The 21,734-nt window shown below is 43.4% G+C and overlaps 12 protein-coding genes and 1 non-coding gene across 13 annotated transcripts; 10 read left to right on the top strand and 3 right to left on the bottom strand.

Moving 5' to 3' along the window:
* Positions 1 to 1,167: 1,167 nt before the first annotated feature.
* O0I10_002021 (uncharacterized protein) lies at positions 1,168 to 4,256 on the top strand (the record flags this gene model as incomplete). The annotated part of the gene is made up of 15 exons (XM_058482109.1): positions 1,168 to 1,287; positions 1,348 to 1,451; positions 1,507 to 1,574; positions 1,630 to 1,750; positions 1,807 to 2,392; positions 2,467 to 2,548; positions 2,619 to 2,695; positions 2,754 to 2,827; positions 2,880 to 3,011; positions 3,071 to 3,240; positions 3,293 to 3,496; positions 3,563 to 3,712; positions 3,769 to 3,876; positions 3,932 to 4,018; positions 4,072 to 4,256. 15 exons carry the CDS (start codon positions 1,168 to 1,170, stop codon positions 4,254 to 4,256), a joined length of 2,268 nt encoding a protein of 755 aa, XP_058347240.1.
* Positions 4,257 to 4,477: 221 nt separating this feature from the next.
* O0I10_002020 (uncharacterized protein) lies at positions 4,478 to 4,853 on the top strand (the record flags this gene model as incomplete). Its single annotated transcript, XM_058482108.1, has 3 exons — positions 4,478 to 4,571; positions 4,624 to 4,771; positions 4,832 to 4,853. The coding sequence occupies 3 exons, from the start codon at positions 4,478 to 4,480 to the stop codon at positions 4,851 to 4,853; spliced, it is 264 nt and encodes an 87-aa protein (XP_058347239.1).
* Positions 4,854 to 11,700: 6,847 nt separating this feature from the next.
* Positions 11,701 to 12,236, top strand: O0I10_002019 (uncharacterized protein; the record flags this gene model as incomplete). Its single annotated transcript, XM_058482107.1, has 3 exons — positions 11,701 to 11,938; positions 12,009 to 12,094; positions 12,150 to 12,236. 3 exons carry the CDS (start codon positions 11,701 to 11,703, stop codon positions 12,234 to 12,236), a joined length of 411 nt encoding a protein of 136 aa, XP_058347238.1.
* Positions 12,237 to 12,378: 142 nt separating this feature from the next.
* O0I10_002018 (uncharacterized protein) lies at positions 12,379 to 12,713 on the top strand (the record flags this gene model as incomplete). The annotated part of the gene is made up of 2 exons (XM_058482106.1): positions 12,379 to 12,567; positions 12,639 to 12,713. 2 exons carry the CDS (start codon positions 12,379 to 12,381, stop codon positions 12,711 to 12,713), a joined length of 264 nt encoding a protein of 87 aa, XP_058347237.1.
* A 76-nt stretch (positions 12,714 to 12,789) lies between these two features.
* O0I10_002017 (uncharacterized protein) lies at positions 12,790 to 13,116 on the top strand (the record flags this gene model as incomplete). Its single annotated transcript, XM_058482105.1, has 1 exon — positions 12,790 to 13,116. One exon carries the CDS (start codon positions 12,790 to 12,792, stop codon positions 13,114 to 13,116), a length of 327 nt encoding a protein of 108 aa, XP_058347236.1.
* Positions 13,117 to 13,170: 54 nt separating this feature from the next.
* Positions 13,171 to 13,578, top strand: O0I10_002016 (uncharacterized protein; the record flags this gene model as incomplete). The annotated part of the gene is made up of 1 exon (XM_058482104.1): positions 13,171 to 13,578. One exon carries the CDS (start codon positions 13,171 to 13,173, stop codon positions 13,576 to 13,578), a length of 408 nt encoding a protein of 135 aa, XP_058347235.1.
* Positions 13,579 to 13,764: 186 nt separating this feature from the next.
* O0I10_002014 (uncharacterized protein) lies at positions 13,765 to 14,902 on the top strand (the record flags this gene model as incomplete). The annotated part of the gene is made up of 2 exons (XM_058482102.1): positions 13,765 to 13,887; positions 14,801 to 14,902. 2 exons carry the CDS (start codon positions 13,765 to 13,767, stop codon positions 14,900 to 14,902), a joined length of 225 nt encoding a protein of 74 aa, XP_058347233.1.
* Positions 14,202 to 14,549, top strand: O0I10_002015 (uncharacterized protein; the record flags this gene model as incomplete). Its single annotated transcript, XM_058482103.1, has 1 exon — positions 14,202 to 14,549. The coding sequence occupies one exon, from the start codon at positions 14,202 to 14,204 to the stop codon at positions 14,547 to 14,549; it is 348 nt and encodes a 115-aa protein (XP_058347234.1).
* A 446-nt stretch (positions 14,903 to 15,348) lies between the features above and the next one.
* O0I10_002013 (uncharacterized protein) lies at positions 15,349 to 15,735 on the top strand (the record flags this gene model as incomplete). The annotated part of the gene is made up of 2 exons (XM_058482101.1): positions 15,349 to 15,409; positions 15,518 to 15,735. 2 exons carry the CDS (start codon positions 15,349 to 15,351, stop codon positions 15,733 to 15,735), a joined length of 279 nt encoding a protein of 92 aa, XP_058347232.1.
* Positions 15,736 to 16,326: 591 nt separating this feature from the next.
* Positions 16,327 to 16,399, bottom strand: O0I10_002012. Its single transcript has one exon. It is a non-coding gene; the product is annotated as a tRNA-Phe (tRNA).
* Positions 16,400 to 18,041: 1,642 nt separating this feature from the next.
* On the bottom strand, positions 18,042 to 18,743 carry O0I10_002011 (uncharacterized protein; the record flags this gene model as incomplete). Its single annotated transcript, XM_058482100.1, has 1 exon — positions 18,042 to 18,743. The coding sequence occupies one exon, from the start codon at positions 18,741 to 18,743 to the stop codon at positions 18,042 to 18,044; it is 702 nt and encodes a 233-aa protein (XP_058347231.1).
* Positions 18,744 to 19,008: 265 nt separating this feature from the next.
* Positions 19,009 to 19,297, bottom strand: O0I10_002010 (uncharacterized protein; the record flags this gene model as incomplete). The annotated part of the gene is made up of 2 exons (XM_058482099.1): positions 19,009 to 19,060; positions 19,125 to 19,297. The coding sequence occupies 2 exons, from the start codon at positions 19,295 to 19,297 to the stop codon at positions 19,009 to 19,011; spliced, it is 225 nt and encodes a 74-aa protein (XP_058347230.1).
* Positions 19,298 to 20,861: 1,564 nt separating this feature from the next.
* O0I10_002009 (uncharacterized protein) lies at positions 20,862 to 21,683 on the top strand (the record flags this gene model as incomplete). The annotated part of the gene is made up of 1 exon (XM_058482098.1): positions 20,862 to 21,683. One exon carries the CDS (start codon positions 20,862 to 20,864, stop codon positions 21,681 to 21,683), a length of 822 nt encoding a protein of 273 aa, XP_058347229.1.
* Positions 21,684 to 21,734: the final 51 nt, after the last annotated feature.

Below are 21,734 nucleotides of genomic sequence, written 5' to 3'. Positions count from 1 at the left end.
TGGTTGGCACAGAAACAATCACTCACAACCCCACGCGGACTTTTTTGGGTTGTGGGCCCTGAATTGACTATGCTCTCTCGTCTTTAAAAGGAACGCTTTTACATTTTGGTACGTGCGCAGACCCAGAACCCACTCTATAATTCTTGATTCATTACGTATACTCAATCGCTCATCTTTTGCAACAGTGCATTATACTATCAATCCTTCGTCAAATACAACATTGTCTTTCTTATCAACCACCTTAGGTAAACATGCTGCTGATGCTTATTGGACTAACATGAGTCTTGGCTCCGATTGTATGAACCGAGAATACGACATTGCTCCCCGCATTATCTCATCCACACGTCCATCAACCAACCATGCTACTATGTTGATCCACCCATTCAATTGTCACACCACACGTCCTTTAGAAAATTTACCCTTTGACAATAAAAACATAGGATGCAACATCTTTTCAAACTTGTGTACTATTATCATTTTGGTAGGTCAATAGATCACCCTATAACTGCTTCCACAGGATTGTTCAAGAGCATAAAAACAATGATATAGAATGAGTATCACAGGTACCACATGCTTCATTAAGTAGGTAGATCCGCCTTTGTTAATTCCAATCACGTGATGGTTTGTAGGTGTAATCTTGCCTCTTTATCTAAGGTGATATTTATGCTAATAGAAGCAGCGACTATGGAAGTGCCGCTAGACTCCTCTTCAAATTGGAAATCCAATACCTATCCCATCGCCGTCATTTTAGTCTTAAGGTATGCAGTCATGGTCAGCAATAACAACAGCATGCTGTGTACTCCTTATCACGGCTGGATTGCGTAGTCGTGTGGACAGAGTGAGTAAGCTTGAGCAGCAGCTCTAAGGGGTTTTATTCGATTCCCCGCTCTTCTCTCTACCACCTTGTTCTTTCTCCTCCCACCCGTGTTTTATAAACCAACCCCATCCAATTTCTACAATCCCGCGACGTTTCGAAGAGCAATCGTTCATCTTGAGCATCGTAGTAGAGCGACCAATACCAGACAATCGTGAGTCAAGTTTTACTTAAACAAGAGCAGCATTCTGCAAAGACTATGCCCGCTTTACTGCAAACTCACATTCTAAAGCACACTCATTTCGCTCTTGTAGACAAGTGTCGAGTCAATCGGTTGAAACAATATATGCATTATGCTAAGTGAGGGCCCCAACGAATATACGCTGCCGGGAGTGTTGCATTATCTACAAGCAGAGTGGCGCCGTTTCGAGCGTGAAAGGAATGAATGGGCTATAGAGCGATCCGAGCTAAAGGTATAAGAGTCATGTGGTCATTTATGGATGGATCATCACTAACTTTGAATACTCTATAAGGCCCATATTGCATTGCTTGAAGGAGAACGACGTGGGATGGAAAATGTCAAGATCGATCTTATGAAAAGGGTCAAGATGCTCGAATTTGCACTGCGACAAGAGAGGTAAGAGGTATGATGGCTTGTTAGGCTGAACATGTATACTAAAAAGAATCACTAGGAAACGACATTTATCGTCTACTCAAGATCAACCTTCTGATGTTGGTAATACGGATTCTCCAAACACTGGCAAGTAGATGGGAAACTTGAATTTTTAATCGTTTTGCTTACATTCATTCAATAGTATCAGCGTCATCACCAGCAATGCACAAAGAAGTTATTCCAAAGACGCAAGCCATATCAAGTAACAATGAGTACCTTGGCAACAGCAAAGCACGAGAACGAAATCGTCAAGTATTGAAATCGTGAGTTATATGGTGGAGTATTGCTTAGCTTATATACCAACAAATGTTATGCGTAGATGTCTTGATGAAATCAACCACCTCACATCCATGCCAACCAAATTCCCCCTTATGCATACCCTCGATCCCAGCGTTGCCATGTATACGCGTCGTGATATAAGATCATCATCGTCATCATCATCCAATCAGCCAACATCCGCTTCATCCAAAAGCAGTTCATCCTCTTCACCTGAACTCGCAACAACACCAGCTCGTCCACCATCCGCAAAGAGCACTCCAAAAGATTCAAAATCATCAAATCAATCCGTTTCGAGAGGTGGTACTGTACGTGGATCATCATCATATTCATCATCCCAGCAACAACGACAAAGCCCATTCTCTATCATGATCGGCAAAAATCCTGTACAGCTCTCTACTGACAATGACTCTACATCCTCGCCTGTTGCATCAGCTCCTGCTATGGTCGAACAAGAAGATAACAACAACGATTCTGTACCTGCCAATGTGGATGAGGTGGCAATGCTAAACAACAATGCAGACAACTCACCAAGAGCAGCCGATGCCACGATATCTGATGAAGATGCAAACAGCGAAGAAATGGATAATGATACGGATGACACCTCACTTGATGAAAATGTGCTGCTGGTACGAAAAAGAAAAAGGGTATAAACTCATTTTGCTTGTTACGTTTTCCTTGCTGACATTATTGCGTGGTATAGTCAAAGGAAGTCAAGGAACGATACAATCTCTCGGACGAAAAGGTGCAAAAGATGCTCAAAAGTGCTCGTAAGGAAACACGACGTGAGTATTAGGCTGAGGAGAAAGTGAAAAGGGGGATGTGATAGCAGGTATTGAATTTGGGCTTCTTTAGGTAGCGATCGATCGTCATCACCCGAGCCACAGGATGATTCTGGATACTCATTGAAAGGTTCATTGGATGCCTCACAGGTATAGTACTTGGGATACGAATTTGTACAGTACATCAAAATGCTTATGTGTAAACTAGATTGGCGATCTTGATACCGAGACAACACAACAACAGCAGCCAAAAATGTGGAAACCCAGGGTGACAATCAAGGGGTAAGGATAGGTGATTGAGAACCATACAGCCTTATTGACTAGCCTTAATTAGACATCTCGATTCAGTGCGCTCTGTAAGCTTTCATCATTCGGGAATGCTTGTGGCATCGGCATCGGATGACGGCACAGTGAAAATATGGAATCTCAAGCGCTCTATTGGAAGCGATGGTCATTCATCACGAAAGTAGGTTGTCGAGCAAGGATATATAAAGAGAACGCTATGCTTATTGTATACACTTGTAGGGCTGCGCATGAGGAAGCTGATCCAACCATTACATACCGAGGACATAGCAATGTTGTCACCAGCGTTGCCATTTCAGCGGAACAAAATCGAGTCTATTCCGCAAGCTTGGATACCACGATTCGAGTATGGCGACTACCACCTGATGGACATGGATTGTTTTCACCAGTGGGTAAGTATATGGGTTTTTCGAATACTCCTAATTGTTAACAACCGTTTTGCAGACCCGTCCTTGAACATAACGTCATACGTTGGCCACACGGATGCTATTTGGGACTTTAAGCTATTCCCTATAGCGAGGAACAATACATGTCTCCTTGCATCTGCTTCTGCTGACGGCACCGTAAAGCTGTGGGATACCCAAACCTCTGGTCAATTACTCAAGAGCACCTTGACATATAATGGTGTCAATACTGAAGGTCAACGAGGTAAGATGGAAAATGAACAAGTTATGTGGATAATATGGCTCAATACATATCATGTATGCTTTGTAGATTCGAGTTTACCAGCACCAACATCTCTCGACTTTTGTCATACCGATTTGAACAAAATGATCGTATCGTATACCAATGCTGACATCCGTGTATTTGATGTTGAAACTGGCCAGGTGACTGAAACACTCCAAGGAAGCAATGAGAATTATGGTAAGCCGACCTTGTTGAACCCATCGTGATAACATGCTGATTTCCATGTGAAATAGATGGCACATTGGGCACGCAAATCAACAAGGTTGTTACACACCCTACCATGCCATTGGTTGTATCGGGCCATGAAGACCACCAAATTAAATTTTTCGATCTAAAGAGTGGTAAGACGAATGATGGATGTGCATGAATGCAAGGCTAACGAAAGCTATCGAGTAGGTAAATGCCAATTCTCAATGTCTGGGCACCTCGATGCAGTATCGACACTCGATATTGAGCCAAGCGGTACAACGCTAGTATCAGGAGGTAATTACACCTTTTGAAATCGATGTGCATGATACTTACTGTTTCCTCTCTAGGACATGATTCATCTATACGCTTATGGGATATTGCAATGAATAAGAACTGCATCCAAGAATTCTCGGCGCATCGGCGGAAAGGACATGAAGGAGTGCTGAGCGTACAATACCACAAGTCATTCCCTTGGATGGTGAGCGGTGGTGCTGATGGTATCGTCAAAATCTATCATCATGGTCATCACTAGAAGCTTGTCTTGAGATACATTCTTCCACTATATCGTTTACAACCTCTTGAATAATAATCTGTTTTTTCATTCTCGGCTCCCCGCCTTGTAATACCAATCAGTTTTATGGTGATAATCCGCTCCAATGGCCGTGATGGGATCATACGCGGACTTTAAGTGTCGTTTAAATTGCCAGGGTCCGAAAAATAATTGAGCGTCCCTTTTTTTCATCAATACACAACATGTCTGGTCCCGCTGCTGGTAGAGCTGCCCGTTCCTTCTGGAGCATCTGGTACAAGCCTGAAATTATCCCTATCTACATCACCGTTGGTGGTGGTAAGTTTCGATCGCGACATGCTTAGGAATCATACTTAAAAGAACCTTGTAGCCTGTGGTTTGGCCGGTTGGTACTTGACCCGCCTTGCTCGTGGCCCTGAGGTCGTCTGGGACCGTCGCAACAACCCTTACCCTTGGCAAAACATTGACCAAGACACCCAAGTCAAGTTCATGACCGTCAACCAGCAATTCTCCAAGAGGTAAATAGATCATCATCCTCATTGTTGTGACAACAAAGAAACTCACATTGCGATTTTTAGCTACTCCCGTGACCGTTTGTAAACATTCGATCATAGCACATAGATAAATAAACCCGTGAATAGACGACCAAGCTGCGTTTATGCGTTTGTACATTGATCTCGCCAGCCTTTTCGATCTCGATGATAGCAATGTGTTTTCAGCTGTCCAAAAATGAGTGCCATTCTTGTCACATTATAAGGCACCTTTCTCACTTTTAGCATTCAATGATTGGATGAGCGCTAGCCGACCACATGGCATGCATTGTATTTTAAAGACCATTGGCCACCCCGTCTCGGTCACATATTAGCTTCATTCATGCAACTGCAACGCGGCATCCTTGATAGGTCGGTCGATCGCTTTATGTGAATAGCTTCCAATCGTGAATGTATACTGCTACCATTGCAACAATCACACACCCTTTAAAAGACAACGTGGCCATGAAACAACTAGCATTTATGCTGGCCCAAGTACTTTTTTACGGTTACTAGAATATCAAACGCCATGGAAAGTACTTGGTTATGGCTACATGATAGCGCAAAACAAAATGGTGTTTTGGTTGGTTGACCCAATGACGCAAGATAAAAGTTATAGTAATCCACAAGCAAGAGGAGAAAAAGCTAGCAAAGTCCAAGTGCGATAATAAATAATGCTTTATTTCGTCTAGCTACTTTATCACCATCGTCGCTCTCGTGAGAATATCCAAACGGCAAAAGTAGAAAGGAATGGGATATTGCAGGCTTCCTTTTGAATCTCTTTGTTGTGTATCATTGTCGTTGTTGTGAATGTGGTGATCATTGTAATCGCCATTGTCGTGAATGTGGTAATCATCGTAATGGACGCCTCTATAAATAAAAACCAGCCAAGTTAGACCATCTGATATTAGAATGATGACGATTTGGTATACCGTTAGGCGATCCTCTCCAAGGAAGAAAGCAAATCGGAAGGAATTCACAAACCAAATCACCACCATACGAGCAACGTCGGGCGATCCCTTGTTCTTGAGAAGGCACTGCACGAATCACGCAAGGCCAGTTCGATCCATGGCAAGGAAGGACATCACTTACGTAGAGTCCAGGCTCATAGTTGTTCTCATTCATCCTCTCCAAAGAAAGAATGATCGCCAATCATTCCAATCATTCCCCACCTCATGAAAAGAAATCCTCATGAAGAGAAAGAACGAGCCTAGCACGAGAAGAGCTTGTTGGTTCAACACATTCACAAGCTGTTGCAAATCCCCTTTTACCTCAACACGGTGACCATGCTCTTCCAAAAACCCGTCGTCATCGACCCATCAACTCAACGCAGGCCTATAGAGCCCTGGACGCGTTCCAAGAAGTCTTTTCAGCACACTTGGCTAGTGCAGAGCGACGCAGCAGCCACTTGATACAGGCTGGGACTTGAACCCAAAGAGATGATGATGATGCCCCAAGTTGCATTGCCTGACCAAAGAAACCTATTCAATTCATTATTAGCACACACACACAATAAACACCCTTTTCATTGTTTGTTTCATTGTACTTGCCTTTTCCATATACACAAAGACCCGTTGTTGTTGGTTACTAGAAACCGAAAACCATGGTGTAGTATAGTTGAGCCGAACAAAAGGCCAAACCAGCCAACGTCTTGAAAACAAACTTGCCCTCTATACAAGCTGACGCGTCAATGGAACCAATTCGGCTGCAATATTGGACTCTGAATGTACCTGTTGACACCAAGCGTAGAGCGGGAATAGCAACGAACAAGAGGAAGCAACCATATCGCCATGGCAACCACCAACCACCAACCACGCTCATTCCTCAGCATTTGGACACACACTCACTCCCTGGCAATGCCTGTTCAGAACTATGTTAGTACTTCACAGCCAACAAGAGCACTTTTTTATAATACATTACCTTGATCGAGATGTCGTGAATGGAATAAGGAAAGGTGGGAGAAAAAGAAGAGAAGCGTTGTCTCAAGTCGTGGAGCTGCTGTCCCCCAAGTTTAAATCCCCCTACTGCTATTACACTGAGGCCACTCATCAATTACCCTATACACACCATCCACCCATCGTCATCCTCGTAATAGACAATAGGTACACGTAAATAAAAGCTATGATCCTCACGAAGGGTGTGTGCCATTTTACACTTTACATGATGATGATGATCCAACAACAGCCATTACCTTACTACCAGGTTAGCTCGAATCATGAAAGTTAAATGATGGGCATGCTGGGCTGGACCAGGACAATCGTTCGTATGCATTGGGTTGGGCAACAAAGGTGAATGGGATGAATGGGTTATTAGCTGGCATTTGGAACTATCCCTAAATAGTGTACAAGAATCATGCATCGCCTGTGCTGAATGACTCAAGTTACACAAACACGTCCTCTGCATCTTGTGCTCTATTCTAGTCATACTACTTTACATTAAACAAAGACCACTTCTCATATAGCATCACGCTTACAAACATAAAGGTGCCTGTATCTCCGAACTTTACAATGAAACATGGGGGTTTTGAATAGAGAAATGTGCTCGGCTTGGCCAACTGCACCTTGGGTGAAAGTTTCACGATCAAGCTTGCCAATCCCAGATTTCGCAATGTCGCTACCAGCCAAACTGGATCTGGGGGTCGACCTCTTCGACGACGACGACCAAAAAATATTTTTTGGGCTAGTTGCGACATTGAACGCGAAACGTTCACACAAGGTGCTGTTGGCCAAGCCGAGCCCATTGCTCTATTCAAAACCCCATGTTTCATTGTAAAGTTTGGAGATACAGGCACCTTTATGTTTGTAAGCGTGATGCTATATGAGAAGTGGTCTTTGTTTAATGTAAAGTAGCTAGACCCTGGCAGAGCAAAAGGTGCAGAGGGTCGTGTTGTGTTACACAGCTACGTTTGCATGAATGAAAGGGCCAATGTATAATTACTTTATGGATCATCTATGAACAGGCATGTGTTGCTAGCTAACGGCCACTTTTATCCAATCATCATTGTTGCGAGATCCACTGCATGGGAACGATGCCCCTGCTCTAGACATTCATTTCCATGATTAAAGTAGGTTGATCCGAGCTGATTTGACTGAGCTGCGGTCAACGAGAGATTACATCACTCTGGACATAAAGCACGCTCGATGTAGCTCAACCGATGTAATCTTGTGTGAGCGCAACTCAACCAAATCAGCTCGGATCAACCTACTTTAATTATGGAAATGAATGTCTAGAGCAGGAGCATCGTCCACCTACAATAGAATGCACAAAAGTTGGGAATGCACAAAAGTGGCTATTAGCTGCGAATGTATGATCTGAGAATGAGGGTTGCGTACCTGTCATGCATGGTCCCTGAAGTCCAAACTTTTTAACCCAGTTACACAAACACGTCCCTCTTCATCTTTGGCTCTATCAGGGCCTAGCTATTTGGCATTGAACAAAGACCACTTGTCATATAGCATCACGCTTACAAACATAAAGTTGCCTGTATCTCCAAACTTTACAATGAAACGTGGGGTTTTGAATAGAGAAATGTGCTCGGCTTGGCCAATTGTACCTTGGGTGAAAGTTTCACGATCAAGCTTGCCAATCCCAGATTTCGCAATGTCGCCACCAGCCAAACTGGATCCGGGGGTCGACCTCTTCGACGACGACGACCAAAAAATATTTTTTGGGCTGTTTGTGACATTGAACGCGAAACGTTCACACAAGGTGCTGTTGGCCAAGCCGAGCACATTGCTCTATTCAAAACCCCACGTTTCATTGTAAAGTTTGGAGATACAGGCACCTTTATGTTTGTAAGCGTGATGCTATATGAAAGATGGTCTTTGTTAATTATCAAGTAGCTTGACCTGACAGAGCCAAAGATGCAGAGGGACTCGCTTGTGTAATAAAACTGAGAGGGGCAGGGCTTGAAGGATTCTTATTGGTGGAGGGTGCATGATTGACACTTTCCCCTATAGTAAGGTCCGCCTATAGTAGACCTCTTGAGAACTTTTTCAGATGAACAATGGTATGGGTAACAAGACAAAGCGATCAGTGGATCCAAGACTATGAGGGGTAATGGTATTGCTTGTCTCCAGTGCTCGATCTTTACAAGGTAGCGCATGTAGATGGTTCTCATAGGTAAGCATGATGCATGTACTCGTGCCACATTGTATCAGAGCTTACTCCTTCTAACGTAATGCTTTAAAGCTTACAATGATCCAAACTTACTGCAACAAGCACTATTTTTGGATGCCTTTATAATGGAATTGTTATCTTTGAAGATACAAGCGTCTATTTAAACATGTATATAATCCGTTATTGCTACTCCCTATCGTCTCTGATCATATGAACAAGGAAGCTTTAATGAATGTAATACGACAACCTCTGCATACAATGATGTAGATGATCTAATCTCGCTTTCCTATCCTCTCTTTCATTCCAGAAACCAACCAGTGGATGACATAGAGTCGGCGGGTATCGTTGTGCCATTGTCATAAGCATCTTCATCCATGATTGCAAAATAGCTGCTGCATGCATCGTCTTGAGTATCGCAATAGCATCCATCCATCATCCTTACCCGTATCCACGTTGTGTGATCCTTCCTTCCCGCTAACGACGTCCCAAGTAACCAAGGCGACATTTCAAGTATTTCTCATCGTTGCACTTGGTTGCATCCATCCATCCATAGCCATTCCAATTCCAAGTGTTGATTGAAAGCGCCACGTGATCGCTGCTGATATGCTTCCTTTTTCGATCCGGCTGTCGATTTATCTCTTTCATTGCGGCTAAACAAATGCTTGTATTGCTGCGTACATGATAGCTGATGTCGAATCACTCATAGGAATCCATTTGTATCAAAGCAAGTTGTTACACGTAAATAATGCTGCTTCTATACAATGGTTATCTGCTGCTCACGTAGGAAGGCTGCTGGACAAGTTGCTGCAAGTTACGTTTGGTTGCGGGAGAAGTGAGCAAGAGAACGTGCGTTGTAGTAGAGTGACAAGGTTGTGAACGCTGTTTGAGACAATGGAGCTAACGCATTGCTATAGCAACTGCTGGAATGAATGCTGTTACGATTGGTTGTAGTAGTTGTGTGGTCAAGAAACGCGAGTGTTGTAGTGGGGTGCACACGCCATGGACTTGCCATGGAGTCAAAGACAATCGGATCAAGGAAGTTGTAGGAATGACATGATGGGTTGAAGCAGGACAATCGTTCGCATGTGGTAGTTGTATACTTGAATGGGCAACAGCTGAGAATGAGAGGGAGAAGGAACAAGCTGAAAGTGGAAGAAGTGGAAATTGAATCCCTACAAATGCATGAACACTGTAGACCAAACCTTGATATTGAGATTCCCTCCTCTTGAACCTGTAACTTTTACACAAGATGCTCTTGGACATGCTGATAAATGTTCTATTAATAAAGAACCTATACTTCATTATAAAAATTTGAATGGGAGGGTATAATGTGGGACTCGGATTCATGATTTATCGAAATAGTATGTATTGGGTCAGAAGGTTCACTTGGACATGCTGATCAACTTCATCATTTAAAAGCCGAAGACTTCGTTACGAGAACTTTAAATGCGGGGAGGTCCAAATGGAGGAGAGACGGTGATGGATCGAGACACAAGACGAGATTGCCACTTGAAATTTTCACACAAGGTGGGTTCAGGCACTCTGATCAATGTTGTTCCCATAAAGCCTTCACGCTTGATTATGAAGATTTTGAGAAGCAGCTACCTATATTATTGTGCCTATTCAAAATGGTGTTGAGAGCACTATAAGGAAGGTGAACACCCTTTCTATTACGTGACCGATGGTTCGTATGTCAGCAAGGTGGATCGAACACCCGAAAGCTTTTCTCAGTGATCAAACGTTCGTATGTCAGCAAGGTGGATCGAACACCCTTTTTTCTTTTACGTGATCAGTAACAGCCGTAGTATAGAAGTAGCTTTATTTATGTGTAGCAACTTGCTTTAATACATACGCCGATTACACCGCAATACAAGCAATCTTCATTGTTTACGCTACGGCGGAAGATGTTCAAAAAAGATAGACCAACGGCTAGATGCAAAAGGAAGCAGCTCTTTTAACCAACACATTGATTATAATAATAGCATCACAATGTTGCAAAGGTGATGCTGCTGCTGCAAACCGGATATATATGATACTTTTTGACACACATGTTATCCATAAACATGATAGCCTCATCATAGAATCAACCTTTTTTATATCATAACATCTATTCTGTTATTGTACAAAGGCATTCTTCGTAATTGCTGAATGGTTCATCATCATAAAGGTAATCATTGATTTAATTTTTGATATGGTAGTCTATTGATGCACCTGTTTGCTTATCATACATGTATACTTAAAATGATGATACAGGCGTTTCTCTAAAGCACCAAAAGATGCAGACAGAGGAGCTGCTAGCATGCATCGACCACGATATATCGTTTGAACGAAAAAAATCAATCACGTGATCATCCAAAATTGTCGTAGGTCATGTGACCACGTGACCTAGCTTTTGCTCGTTCCTTCTAGAACCCTTTTCCTTTTGATGCTGGCAATTGCTAGAAGCCCTTTACTAGCATCTTCCACATCATTCATAGAATCCATACATTGAACATATATATATCGTGAACATCTTGCCATCAAAAAGATCATCACTTATCATAGCAACACCAAAAGTTATATCATTGGCCGCGATCTAATCAGCCATACGATAACGACAATTGAGCATTGATGACTTTTAATCATCCATCCGCTAACTGAACAATCGAGCTTTTCAAGAATATGCGTGAACCAATCCCGGAACCTATTGAATTATCTGACGACGAATCTCAAGTTACAAATCGACAACCGTTTATTATGGAAGGCATTGAACAAGAACAACGACAAGGACAAGGACAAGGACAGGACAAGGACAAGATATGAATACGGCTATTTACGACTGCATTGACCCAACTGCTCAAGAACCAAGGAGAACCAAAGAGGCCCAATGTTTAGACCCAAGCTACGAGAACCCGGACACTTACCATGGAACAAGAACCCCACATGCTGCTGAAAGCTGGTTACGATCTGTACAACGTTATGCTGATGTGACTGGAATGGATGAAGTTGACCGAGTCAATATGCCATCAATCTTTTTCGAGGAGATGCTGACACATGGTGGCGTACAAGAGAGAAATTGTTGGACATGATGCAAGCACTTGGATTGATTTCTGCAAGCTGGTACTAGACGAATTTCGACCTCGCAATGCCAAACAGACTGCACGTGATCCGATTGTGGCTGCATTGACACAAACTGGCACCGTTGAAGAATATGTGAACGACTTCCGCAACCTTTGGCTCGAAATTCCAACAATGACTGATGATGAAGCTTTGGACCGTTTTGTACGAGAGATTGGCTGAAAACGTTCAAGTCTATGTACACTTGCCAATTCCCGACCACAACTGCACAAGCTGAAAGAATCGCATTCGCCTACGAAGAATATGTCGTTACACCAAAAATGCTGCCGACAAGATGACAAGACTTGAACCTCCACGACAACCATCTCGGGATGTTGAATACATGGATTTGGATGCTGTACAAACAAGATATCGACGTAATGATTGGCGCACACCAGGAGCCTTCAGTCAATCGTGACAACCGCATGAATCAAGAACCACCTCGTTGCTACAATTGTGGAGGCCTTGGTCATCTGCAACGTTCTTGCCCATCAACTTACCTGGTGAATGGCGTTATCGACCTTAACCTCAACGACCGCAGCAAGCATTTAAAAGACGAGGCGACGTATGTAAAGGAGTCATCGTCGCGCACAAACATCAATCAGCAAAACTCTTGAATGCAACCACCACCACTACTCAGCAAGTACCTGAAGGCCGGCTCATTGATGCCACGAGGAACCCGATTTTGGAAATGTCAACCCGACACCTGAGCTAGATTTGGATGTCAATCATTTGGAAGGAACTCAACGCAATAAAGGAATCTGATTTGCCCTTGTATTCAATGGTCTGCAATGGAGACACCTGTTACTGTTTTGCTCGATACTGGTGCTAGTACATCTTTTACATTTCACCTACGTATTTTACAGCACATGACGCATCACTTGGTCAGGGACGAAGAGGTTGAAACAGCTGGTGGACATACTATGGCGATCAAGTGTCCTCTGTATCTTTTGATCTTTCAATGGCTGACGGCCTACCCCATCCATGGAAGGCGTATGTGTTTGATACCAAATTTGACATCATCCTTGGCAGAGATTGGTTCAAGCATGTACAACCGATACCAGATTGGCGACACGACACCTGGCAGATCAAACAAGGCAACCACACCCATATCTTGACTCCAAGTCGCAAACGGCAGATTCCTGATTTGGCTTATCTTCAGTCATCGCGAGATGCAACGATTGTCACGCACCGGGCTATCAGCGAGATGTATTTGTTCTCGCCGACAAGATCGACGATACGATGGCACCTTTGATACTTTGGTTCATGAATACGCTGATGTCTTCCGAAACGAACTACCAGGCTTACCTCCAGATCGTGATATTGAGCATGTGATTGATACTGGTGATGCTCAACCCATCAATCGGCATCCTTTCAAGATGAGTCCTCTCGAGCTGGATGAATTGCGGCGTCAATTGGCTGAACTCCAAACCTTGGGATTGATTGAACCAAGTAACTCTCCATGGGGTGCACCAGTTCTGTTTGTCCACCAAGAAAGATGGTTCAATGAGACTCTGTATCGATTATCGCGCTCTCAATGCAGTGACACGTCGCAATGCCCATCCCTTACCACGAATTGATGAATGTCTCGAACGTCTTGGTGGTGCACGATTCTTCTCCAGCATCGACCTCAAGAGTGGTTACCATCAAGTACGAATCCGACCTGAAGATGTTCCAAAAACGGCCTTCAACACAAGATACGGTGCATGGCAATGGAAAGTGCTCCCTTTTGGATTGACGAATGCTCCACCTACTTTTGCAAAAAGATGATGAATTCAATCCTTGGTGATTTCCTCGACAAGTTTGCCCTGGTTTACCTTGACGACATCCTTATCTTCAGCCGTACCAAAGAAGACCATCTCGAAGCATGTTCAGATGGTGTTTGGATCGTTTGCGACCCATAAGCTATACGCCAATCTCAAGAAGTGCGGGTTAACAAGACTGAATTGGGTTGTCGGCTTCCAAGTGAGTGCTCAAGGTATCCTGCCATCAAGTCAAGGAGTCAAGGCGATTCAAGAGTGGCCCAGCCCGCAATGTTCAAGAGGTGCGGCAGTTTATCAGTTTGGCGTCTCGTAGGCGATTCGTCGTGGCTTCTCAACGATTGCTGCACCACTCACGGACTTGACAAAAGGGAAGTGGGAGCAAGACGCGTTTGATTGAATGGTTACCTGATGGCAATCGGCATTCGAAGAATTGATCACGCATGATTCAAGCACCCACCTTGGTACCACCCAATGCAGCAAGGCCCTTTGTGATCGAAACGGATGCATCCGATTTGGTGTTGGCGCTGTTCTTTTGCAAAGAGGTGACGATGGTGAATTGCACTCCTTTGGCTTTTGAATCCAAGAAGCTTTCGTCAGCGGAGCGCAATTATCCCGCACAAGAAAGAGAGCTGCTGGAGTATCCGCATGCGTTACGTTCTTGGAGATGTTTCATTGAAGGAGTCGCTCTTACAAGGTGTATACGGATCATCATCCACTCGAAGTATTTCAGGTCTCAACGCAAGCCCACACCTCGTTTGACTCGATGGATTGCTGAAATGGGCATATGATCCCGATATCCAATACAAGCTGTAAAAGATAATCCCATGTACCTGATATCCTTTCTCGACGTGATGAACGCCATTGTGCTTACCAATGAATCGGATATGGAGCCTGGTATCTTTATGCAACACGCGCAATTCAAGAATCCGATTGGCCGAAGTTCTGCGTCCCGAAGAAAAGTGGCCATCATCTTATGCTGATTTGTTACGCAAGCATCGTGAACAATTTGTGGTGCGTAATGATATGGTTTTTTCGCAAGGTCAAGGTGAACAACACTCTTCAAGAAGTCCGCTTTGCAATGTTCTCTCGGCGTGCTGACATTGTACAAGAAATCCACAAGGTTTTGGACACCCTGGAATGACCTATGCAGGATTTGGTGCGTAAACGTTGGTGATGCTTCCCAACATGAAACAAGACATTCAGAATGGATTGCCCAATGTTCACAATGTCAATTGGCTGCTGGTGCTGACCGCAATCATCATGCACCTATGCATTTGACCGGAAATCCCGCCTGCTTTTTCTCGTTGGCATTTGGACTTTGTTGGAGAATTACCTACTACCACAAGTGGTAATCGTTGGATACTCGTTGCTGTTGACTGCGACAAATTGGTATTGCTCGTGCTATTACCGATGCAACCAGTGAAGCCATTGCCAAGTTCATTCACGAGGAAATTGTTATGCGTTTTAGCTGTCCTGATGAAATCGTAACCGATCGTGGCGCTAATTTTATGGGCAAATTTCTTGGATTACTACCTTGGTCAAGCTTAAAGCCAAACACAACGGCTTTAACTTTCCATCCTCGTTCAAATGGCAAAGGTTGAACGTACCAATGGGATACTCAAATCCATGTTACGCAAGTATGTGCATGGTGAAATACATCATGCAGGATGATTTTCTTGACACCGCTTTGTTTGCATGCCGCATTCGCAAACATCGAACGACACAAATGAGTCCATTTTTCATGGTGTATGGTCAGACCCCAAGTTACCTGGTGATCCATTGCGTCCTCTTATTACTGCTGATGAACCACAAGATGATCCCCAAGCACATGTTTCAAGTCGACTCCCCACACTTCGTTCCTTACGTGATGCTCGTGCTCAAGCTATTACAAGGATGCAAAAGGATCGTGAAAAAGACAAGGCTCAATGGGATTTGCTCACCAAGAAGCAAGTTTATTCCGGTTGGCGACTTTGACTTATTACGACACAAAAACAAGTTTGGCAGATACAATTGGCGTAGTCCTTACAAGATTGTTGAATAAACGACACGGATATCTGAAGTTACACAGCATGAATGGTGAAGCATACAAGTCTTGGGTGCACACTGATCGTTTACGTCCATTCATATCAACAAGGCCGATGGTAATCCTGACGCATGGTACGATCCACTGCTAAAGGCACGTTGACAACACCATTTCTGCCAATACTATTGCTGCTTCCGTGTTGGTCGAGGGCGACCAGAGATTTCCAGGAGGGTATTGTCGTAGGTCATGTGACCACGTGACCTAGCTTTTGCTCGTTCCTTCTAGAACCCTTTTCCTTTTGATGCTGGCAGTGCTAGAAGCCCTTTACTAGCATCTTCCACATCATTCATAGAATCCATACATTGAACATATATATCGTGAACATCCTTAGCAATAAAAGATCATCACTTATCATAGCAACACCAAAAGTTATATCATTGGCCACTGATCTAATCAGCCATACGATAACGACAAAATCACGAAAAATGCAAAAAGTGATGATCCAATTCGACTTTTGATTCGAATTGAAGGCGAAAATCGTGTGTCAGCAAGGTGGATCGAACACCTGACCTTTAGATCTTCAGTCTAACGCTCTCCCAGCTGAGCTATGCCGACTTCTTGTTTGAGACGTCTGTAGGGGAGTAGTCAGCCTCTCAACTGCCTTTTATAGTCGCTGGATTTGGATAGCTGAAACCTTGTCATTGTCAACCACTCGTTTGTCTGAGGATGTGTATTTAGAATAGCCATGAAAAGATTTTTATTAAACCCTTGTCTTTATCTTTGTCTTTGAATTGGAGCTCGTTGTGAGAAGCAGTTGCGATTGCTTATTGTTTGGATTTGACGATTGAAGGACCCCTTGTGATTACTTTATTTGGATTATCGTGTCAACCTCTCTACGAACTTACTGCCCTACGTCTCATGTTATCTCAACCGGAAATTACATGATGGATCCAAAAATTTCCATATGAAGAACCAAACGCTATCGACATGAAAGAAGTACGAGCGTGTAGCGGAGTGTCTGTAATGTTGGATGACAATGTTGATTATGAGTTTGGGGAGGTGTATGATGAAAGAATGGAGATTTAAGTGATTTCAATGGATAATTTCCCTTCTACGCCAATCGCTTGCGATAGTCAAGCGCCGTTTCTCCGACAGATTCGGTCGGACATAGCTTCTCCGACGCTCTTCGGTAATGATTGTTCACTTTATATTTCACATCTACAACAACACCATGGTGAATGGTGATCTAAAAATAAAATCTTTGGCGTAGGCATAGTAAATGCTTTGAACAGGCCCACAATGGCATTTAACTAGGTCAAGAATGTAGTTTGACCATGTCTAGTAAAATGTTTACTAGGCCCACATAGTCGAGTGACTAGCGCTAGTAAGTCAATTTACTGGGCCTAGTAAAACTTTTAACTAGGCCCAATAAAACTTTTGACTAGGCCCAGTAAAACTTTTGACTAGGCGAAGTAAAACTTTTGACTAGGCCCAGTAGAACTTTTGACTAGGCGAAGTAAAACTTTTGACTAGGCCCAGTAGAACTTTTGACTAGGCCCAGTAAAACTTTTGACTAGGCGAAATAAAATCTTTGGCGTAGGCGTAGTAAATACTTTGAACAGGCACACGACGACATTTGACAGGGTCAAGGAAGTAGTTTGATCATGTCTAGTATAATGTTTTACTAGGGCCAGTAAATTGATTTACTAGCGCTAGTCACTCAACTATGTGGGCCTAGTAAAACATTTTACTAGATATGGTCACACTACATCCTTGACCTAGTCAAATGTTTATAGTTGTTTTGAATGCCAATACTGTATCATGTGTTTGCAACCATTGGGATCATGAGCACAATTAAGGATATGATAGAGGACATTGAAGCGTCTTTTATAGCGGCACAATATCAATTGCAAGCTACGTCATGTAAACAAGCGCACTATCGATAAATCAAATCATCCAATTATTGAGTCTCACTATGCTCGGTCTCGTCTTTGTCTCTTTTATCATTTCATTTACGCGCATTTTCATTTTATCTTCCTTCCTGCTGCCACCCACCACCACCTCTCACTTATTATACATACATGTCATAACAAATTGATGGTTAAATGCATAGCAGACGGAGATGTTAAATAATACATGCACACTCTTTGCTAAACTTTGTTTGTACAATAGGTTACTCGCGTCTGTACTTGAATACTAAGCATGATGTAAACGATTTATACAGGGGGGGCGTTCGAAACAAGGAAAGTGGCGATATTCAATCGGTCATTTGATGCTTTGCAGGCACTGTCGAGGGGTGGTGGTGGTGATGATGATGATGATGACGAAAATGGTGATGATGTTCCATGGATCGATTTGATAGTGGAGGACGATTGGTATCTGCAGTTGTACCTTCCGAATCACCATCGTATCCCGAGGAAGGTGTGGGAATGTTTCGTGGCTGTGGTTGCATGGGATAATGCTGTGATTGTTGCTGCTGTTGTTCATCAATGCCTTGGATAGAATCAATGGATGACGAGCTTGACGTTGACATGACAACTGGATCTGTACCCATTGTAGCATTGGCTACCCCGGCCATTACCATATCTTGTTCTTCTCTAGGAAGCGAGTCTAGATCCGATGTTTGTGGTTGCTGTGATGCTGTCATACTACTGCCATCACCCATCCTTCGTGCAAATCCCCCGTGTAAAGGCTTGTGATGCGCTTGAGCGGCTGATCGTTTCGCACTACGCATAGCTCGTTGTAACAAAGGTGGGTCTTGGTCGGTCATTGCTTGTGAACGCCTTTGGTGATCGTCATCGTCTTCTTCGCCCATGGAGGACATTGAAGCTTCAATGCCAGATTCTGATTCACTAACAGAAAGATGACCAGGTCGGCTGCTGCTGCTATCGGGTGTCATTGGCATGTCGAGTGCAATATTTGAGCTCGTATGAGTTGGTAAATGTGCTTCTGGTTTCATCGGTAAAATAAAAAAAGAGCAAGCTATGCAAGGCTGTCGAAAGAAAAAGGGAGTTGTTTGGCTGGGTTTGCCAAGTTGTAAGGGTTTGGACGTGGATCTTTCTTTCTTTGAGGACAATGCCAAGATAAACAAAGAGTAATGCTTCTCTGCTACTTATACACATGATGGTGGTTTATTGTGGGCTACATCGTACATGAAAAGTAAAAAGCAAGTAGGGCAAAAAGGATGATGATGATATGATCGACATCGGCTACAAAGGATATAGCTATGCAATGGCTTCATAGTGGGCGTTATGCTCAGCACGATTGCTGAAAAGGCTAATAACAGAACACAAGGTTAGCACATGTATATACAATGCAAAGACAATAAAAAGATCCTTACAAATAGATGATGATTCCAACCACTGGGAAGAAAAAGACAAGCAACGACCAGCCAATCTTGCCTTGGATAGAACGAGTCGAGTTGATCACTTCAAAAATGACGATAAGGTCCAAAATGAGAATGATGAGACCAACAAGGCCTCCTCCAGTATACGATAGCATATTTTTGGTCATGATGGTGCAGTGTAGAATAAAGGAAAGAGATTGTTGTATCACCGACTCCCACGACCGCTGCATGAAATGTTGACTAGCGGCATCACAATTTGTAAAGCTACAGCGTTGAGTGTGCACCATGCTATATTTACCATGGGTACATGCTTCCACCTTATATCGATAAAGTGCCATAGCCACCTTGCTATCGGAACGACGAATTGAATAATAGATACTTCCTCATATTATCCCTTTTTTTGTTGACGTTTCGCTTTTGAAAGATGATCACTCAAAAGTTTTGGCACGATGTTTTGGGAACTGATCAGTACATAAGAGGTAACAAACATACTCCTAGAGCTACACCATACATGCATGCCCCTTTCAAAGATGCGATTTATACATCCGAGTGCCTGGAACATGCGGGGTAAGTTAAAAGGAATAGAGAGTGATGTTCCGGGAGCAGCAGGGGATGGGTGTTACATCATATACCTGCTGGCAAACAAAGGAACACCACGAATGATCACTTTTTGTTCTGGGTTCCCCATGTTACCAAACATCATGGTAGCAGCAGAATACCATAGCGTAGCCATATTTTGGATGGGATTCAATGTAACTAGCAAAAGTCAAATAGCCGACTACTTGATCTTTTAGAAAAGCTTGTTTTTATTACAGGGACTATCAAGGTAGTAGATGATTGAGGTGCTATTGATGGTTATATTAGTAAAGCACCGTAAAAGCTATTCATAAGGGAACAAAGACGCATAATGAAGGAGGAAGGAATCCAATGTTGTCCATCAACGTCTAGATCACAGGGGAGACAAATGGAAGGAGACGATAGCCGTTGTACATCGACATGATAATTGTATTCTATGTCTCAGGTTAGCGATGTATCATAAATAAAGAAGACATAGTCCCGTTCCTGGTCACCCATTTGAGACGATTATGGTCATTATCCGTGTAGGCACATGAGGTGGTCAAATCATGTAGTTATTTGGAAATGCGTGCGGCGTGGGCTGATTAGTAGCAGTGTAACATGCAACAACACGGCATGATGAGAGGAAAAGAGATCATCAAGCTGCAGCACACCGTCATGCATGCAAGGAGAGAAAGAGAGCGATTGACATTGTTGTGGATTCCTCTTTGAACCATGAACCCATGTTGTTAATCGCTTACATCATTGTGAGCTATTCAATAGACAAAGCACTGTACTAGACGATGATCGTTTTTAGGAGTGAATATGGTGGTGCAGGTAGTGACGATGATGATGATGCCTGACCTGTAACGGAAGGGGATTAGAAACATAGGGGTGAAAAGGGATAAAGAACAAGAGCGATCAAAATCCATACAATGTTGGATGGAGCATCGTCGTCATCATCATCCATATTATTATAATGCCTCCTTTCTCTTTTGCAAGTCTCCCAGGGCCACCATTAAGGTACCAGGTTGTTACACATGTCAAAGTGTGTTAGGTGGTGATGATGGTCCCGACAACTCAATATATAGATCACTTGTACGTTTCTTCTTTCTTCCTTTCTCTCTCTCTCTCTTTCTCTCCTCCACTCATACAATCTCTTTTCATCGACCTCCAATGTCAAGCGATCCACCCAACTTTATATCGATCTACGACAATACAGCTACAGCTAACTTTGTGTACCTATCCGAGAGTGTTACGGAGGCGACAGGGTGGACACCAGACGAGCTGATTGGCAAAAAGGCGTACGACTTATTCCACCCAGAGGATGTTGGTTCCTTGACGCGTATCCATGCAGCCAATGTCATGAATGAGAAAATGTCGAGCATGGCACGTTACCGAAGCAGGCACAAGGATGGCCATTACGTGATGCTAGAAACGGTTGTCCATTACTGCTACGATGTGATTGTGTGCACCAACTTTATATATGACCCGCAAGATATCCGGCACAAGATACGTAGCACCTCTGTGGATGAAGTATGGGTGGTCGATACGAATGGAGCACTGCACTTGGAAGGAGCATGGAACGATAACCAGGAGAGGATGCACAAGACGTTGGCTACAGCTAACCAGTGGATCAACAATCGAGTCGAGCATCCACAAGAGCCACGGTTCTGTTTGATCATCAATCGATACACGTACAATTATACAATCGTGTTTATATCCCAAATGGCGGAAAAGTTGGTTGGTGCGCAATGCGATCAGGTATTGGGGCGGTCGTTACTTGAGCTGGTGAGTGAACGCGACGTGGATGTCGTCCAAGCGCAACTCGACATGGTGAAATCAAGCGACATGATCATGCGGATGCGTTTCAATTGGCTTATGGATGCGGTCAATAATACCACAGAGGCAGTGGAGGCTATTGCAAGTTCAAGTAATGATGGTATCACCGTGGTCGTTCGACTTGCTCCAAGGATCTCTGTCACTCAACAAGAATAATCGTTTCCTAGCAACCGACATCTTTTCCTCCTTCATCATCCAATAGCAACG

The sequence above is a fragment of the Lichtheimia ornata genome (assembly GCF_029851405.1).
Source record: "Lichtheimia ornata isolate CBS 291.66 chromosome Unknown scaffold00005, whole genome shotgun sequence".
Lineage (NCBI taxonomy): Eukaryota > Fungi > Mucoromycota > Mucoromycetes > Mucorales > Lichtheimiaceae > Lichtheimia > Lichtheimia ornata.
This window is presented reverse-complemented; position numbering and strand designations above follow the sequence as displayed.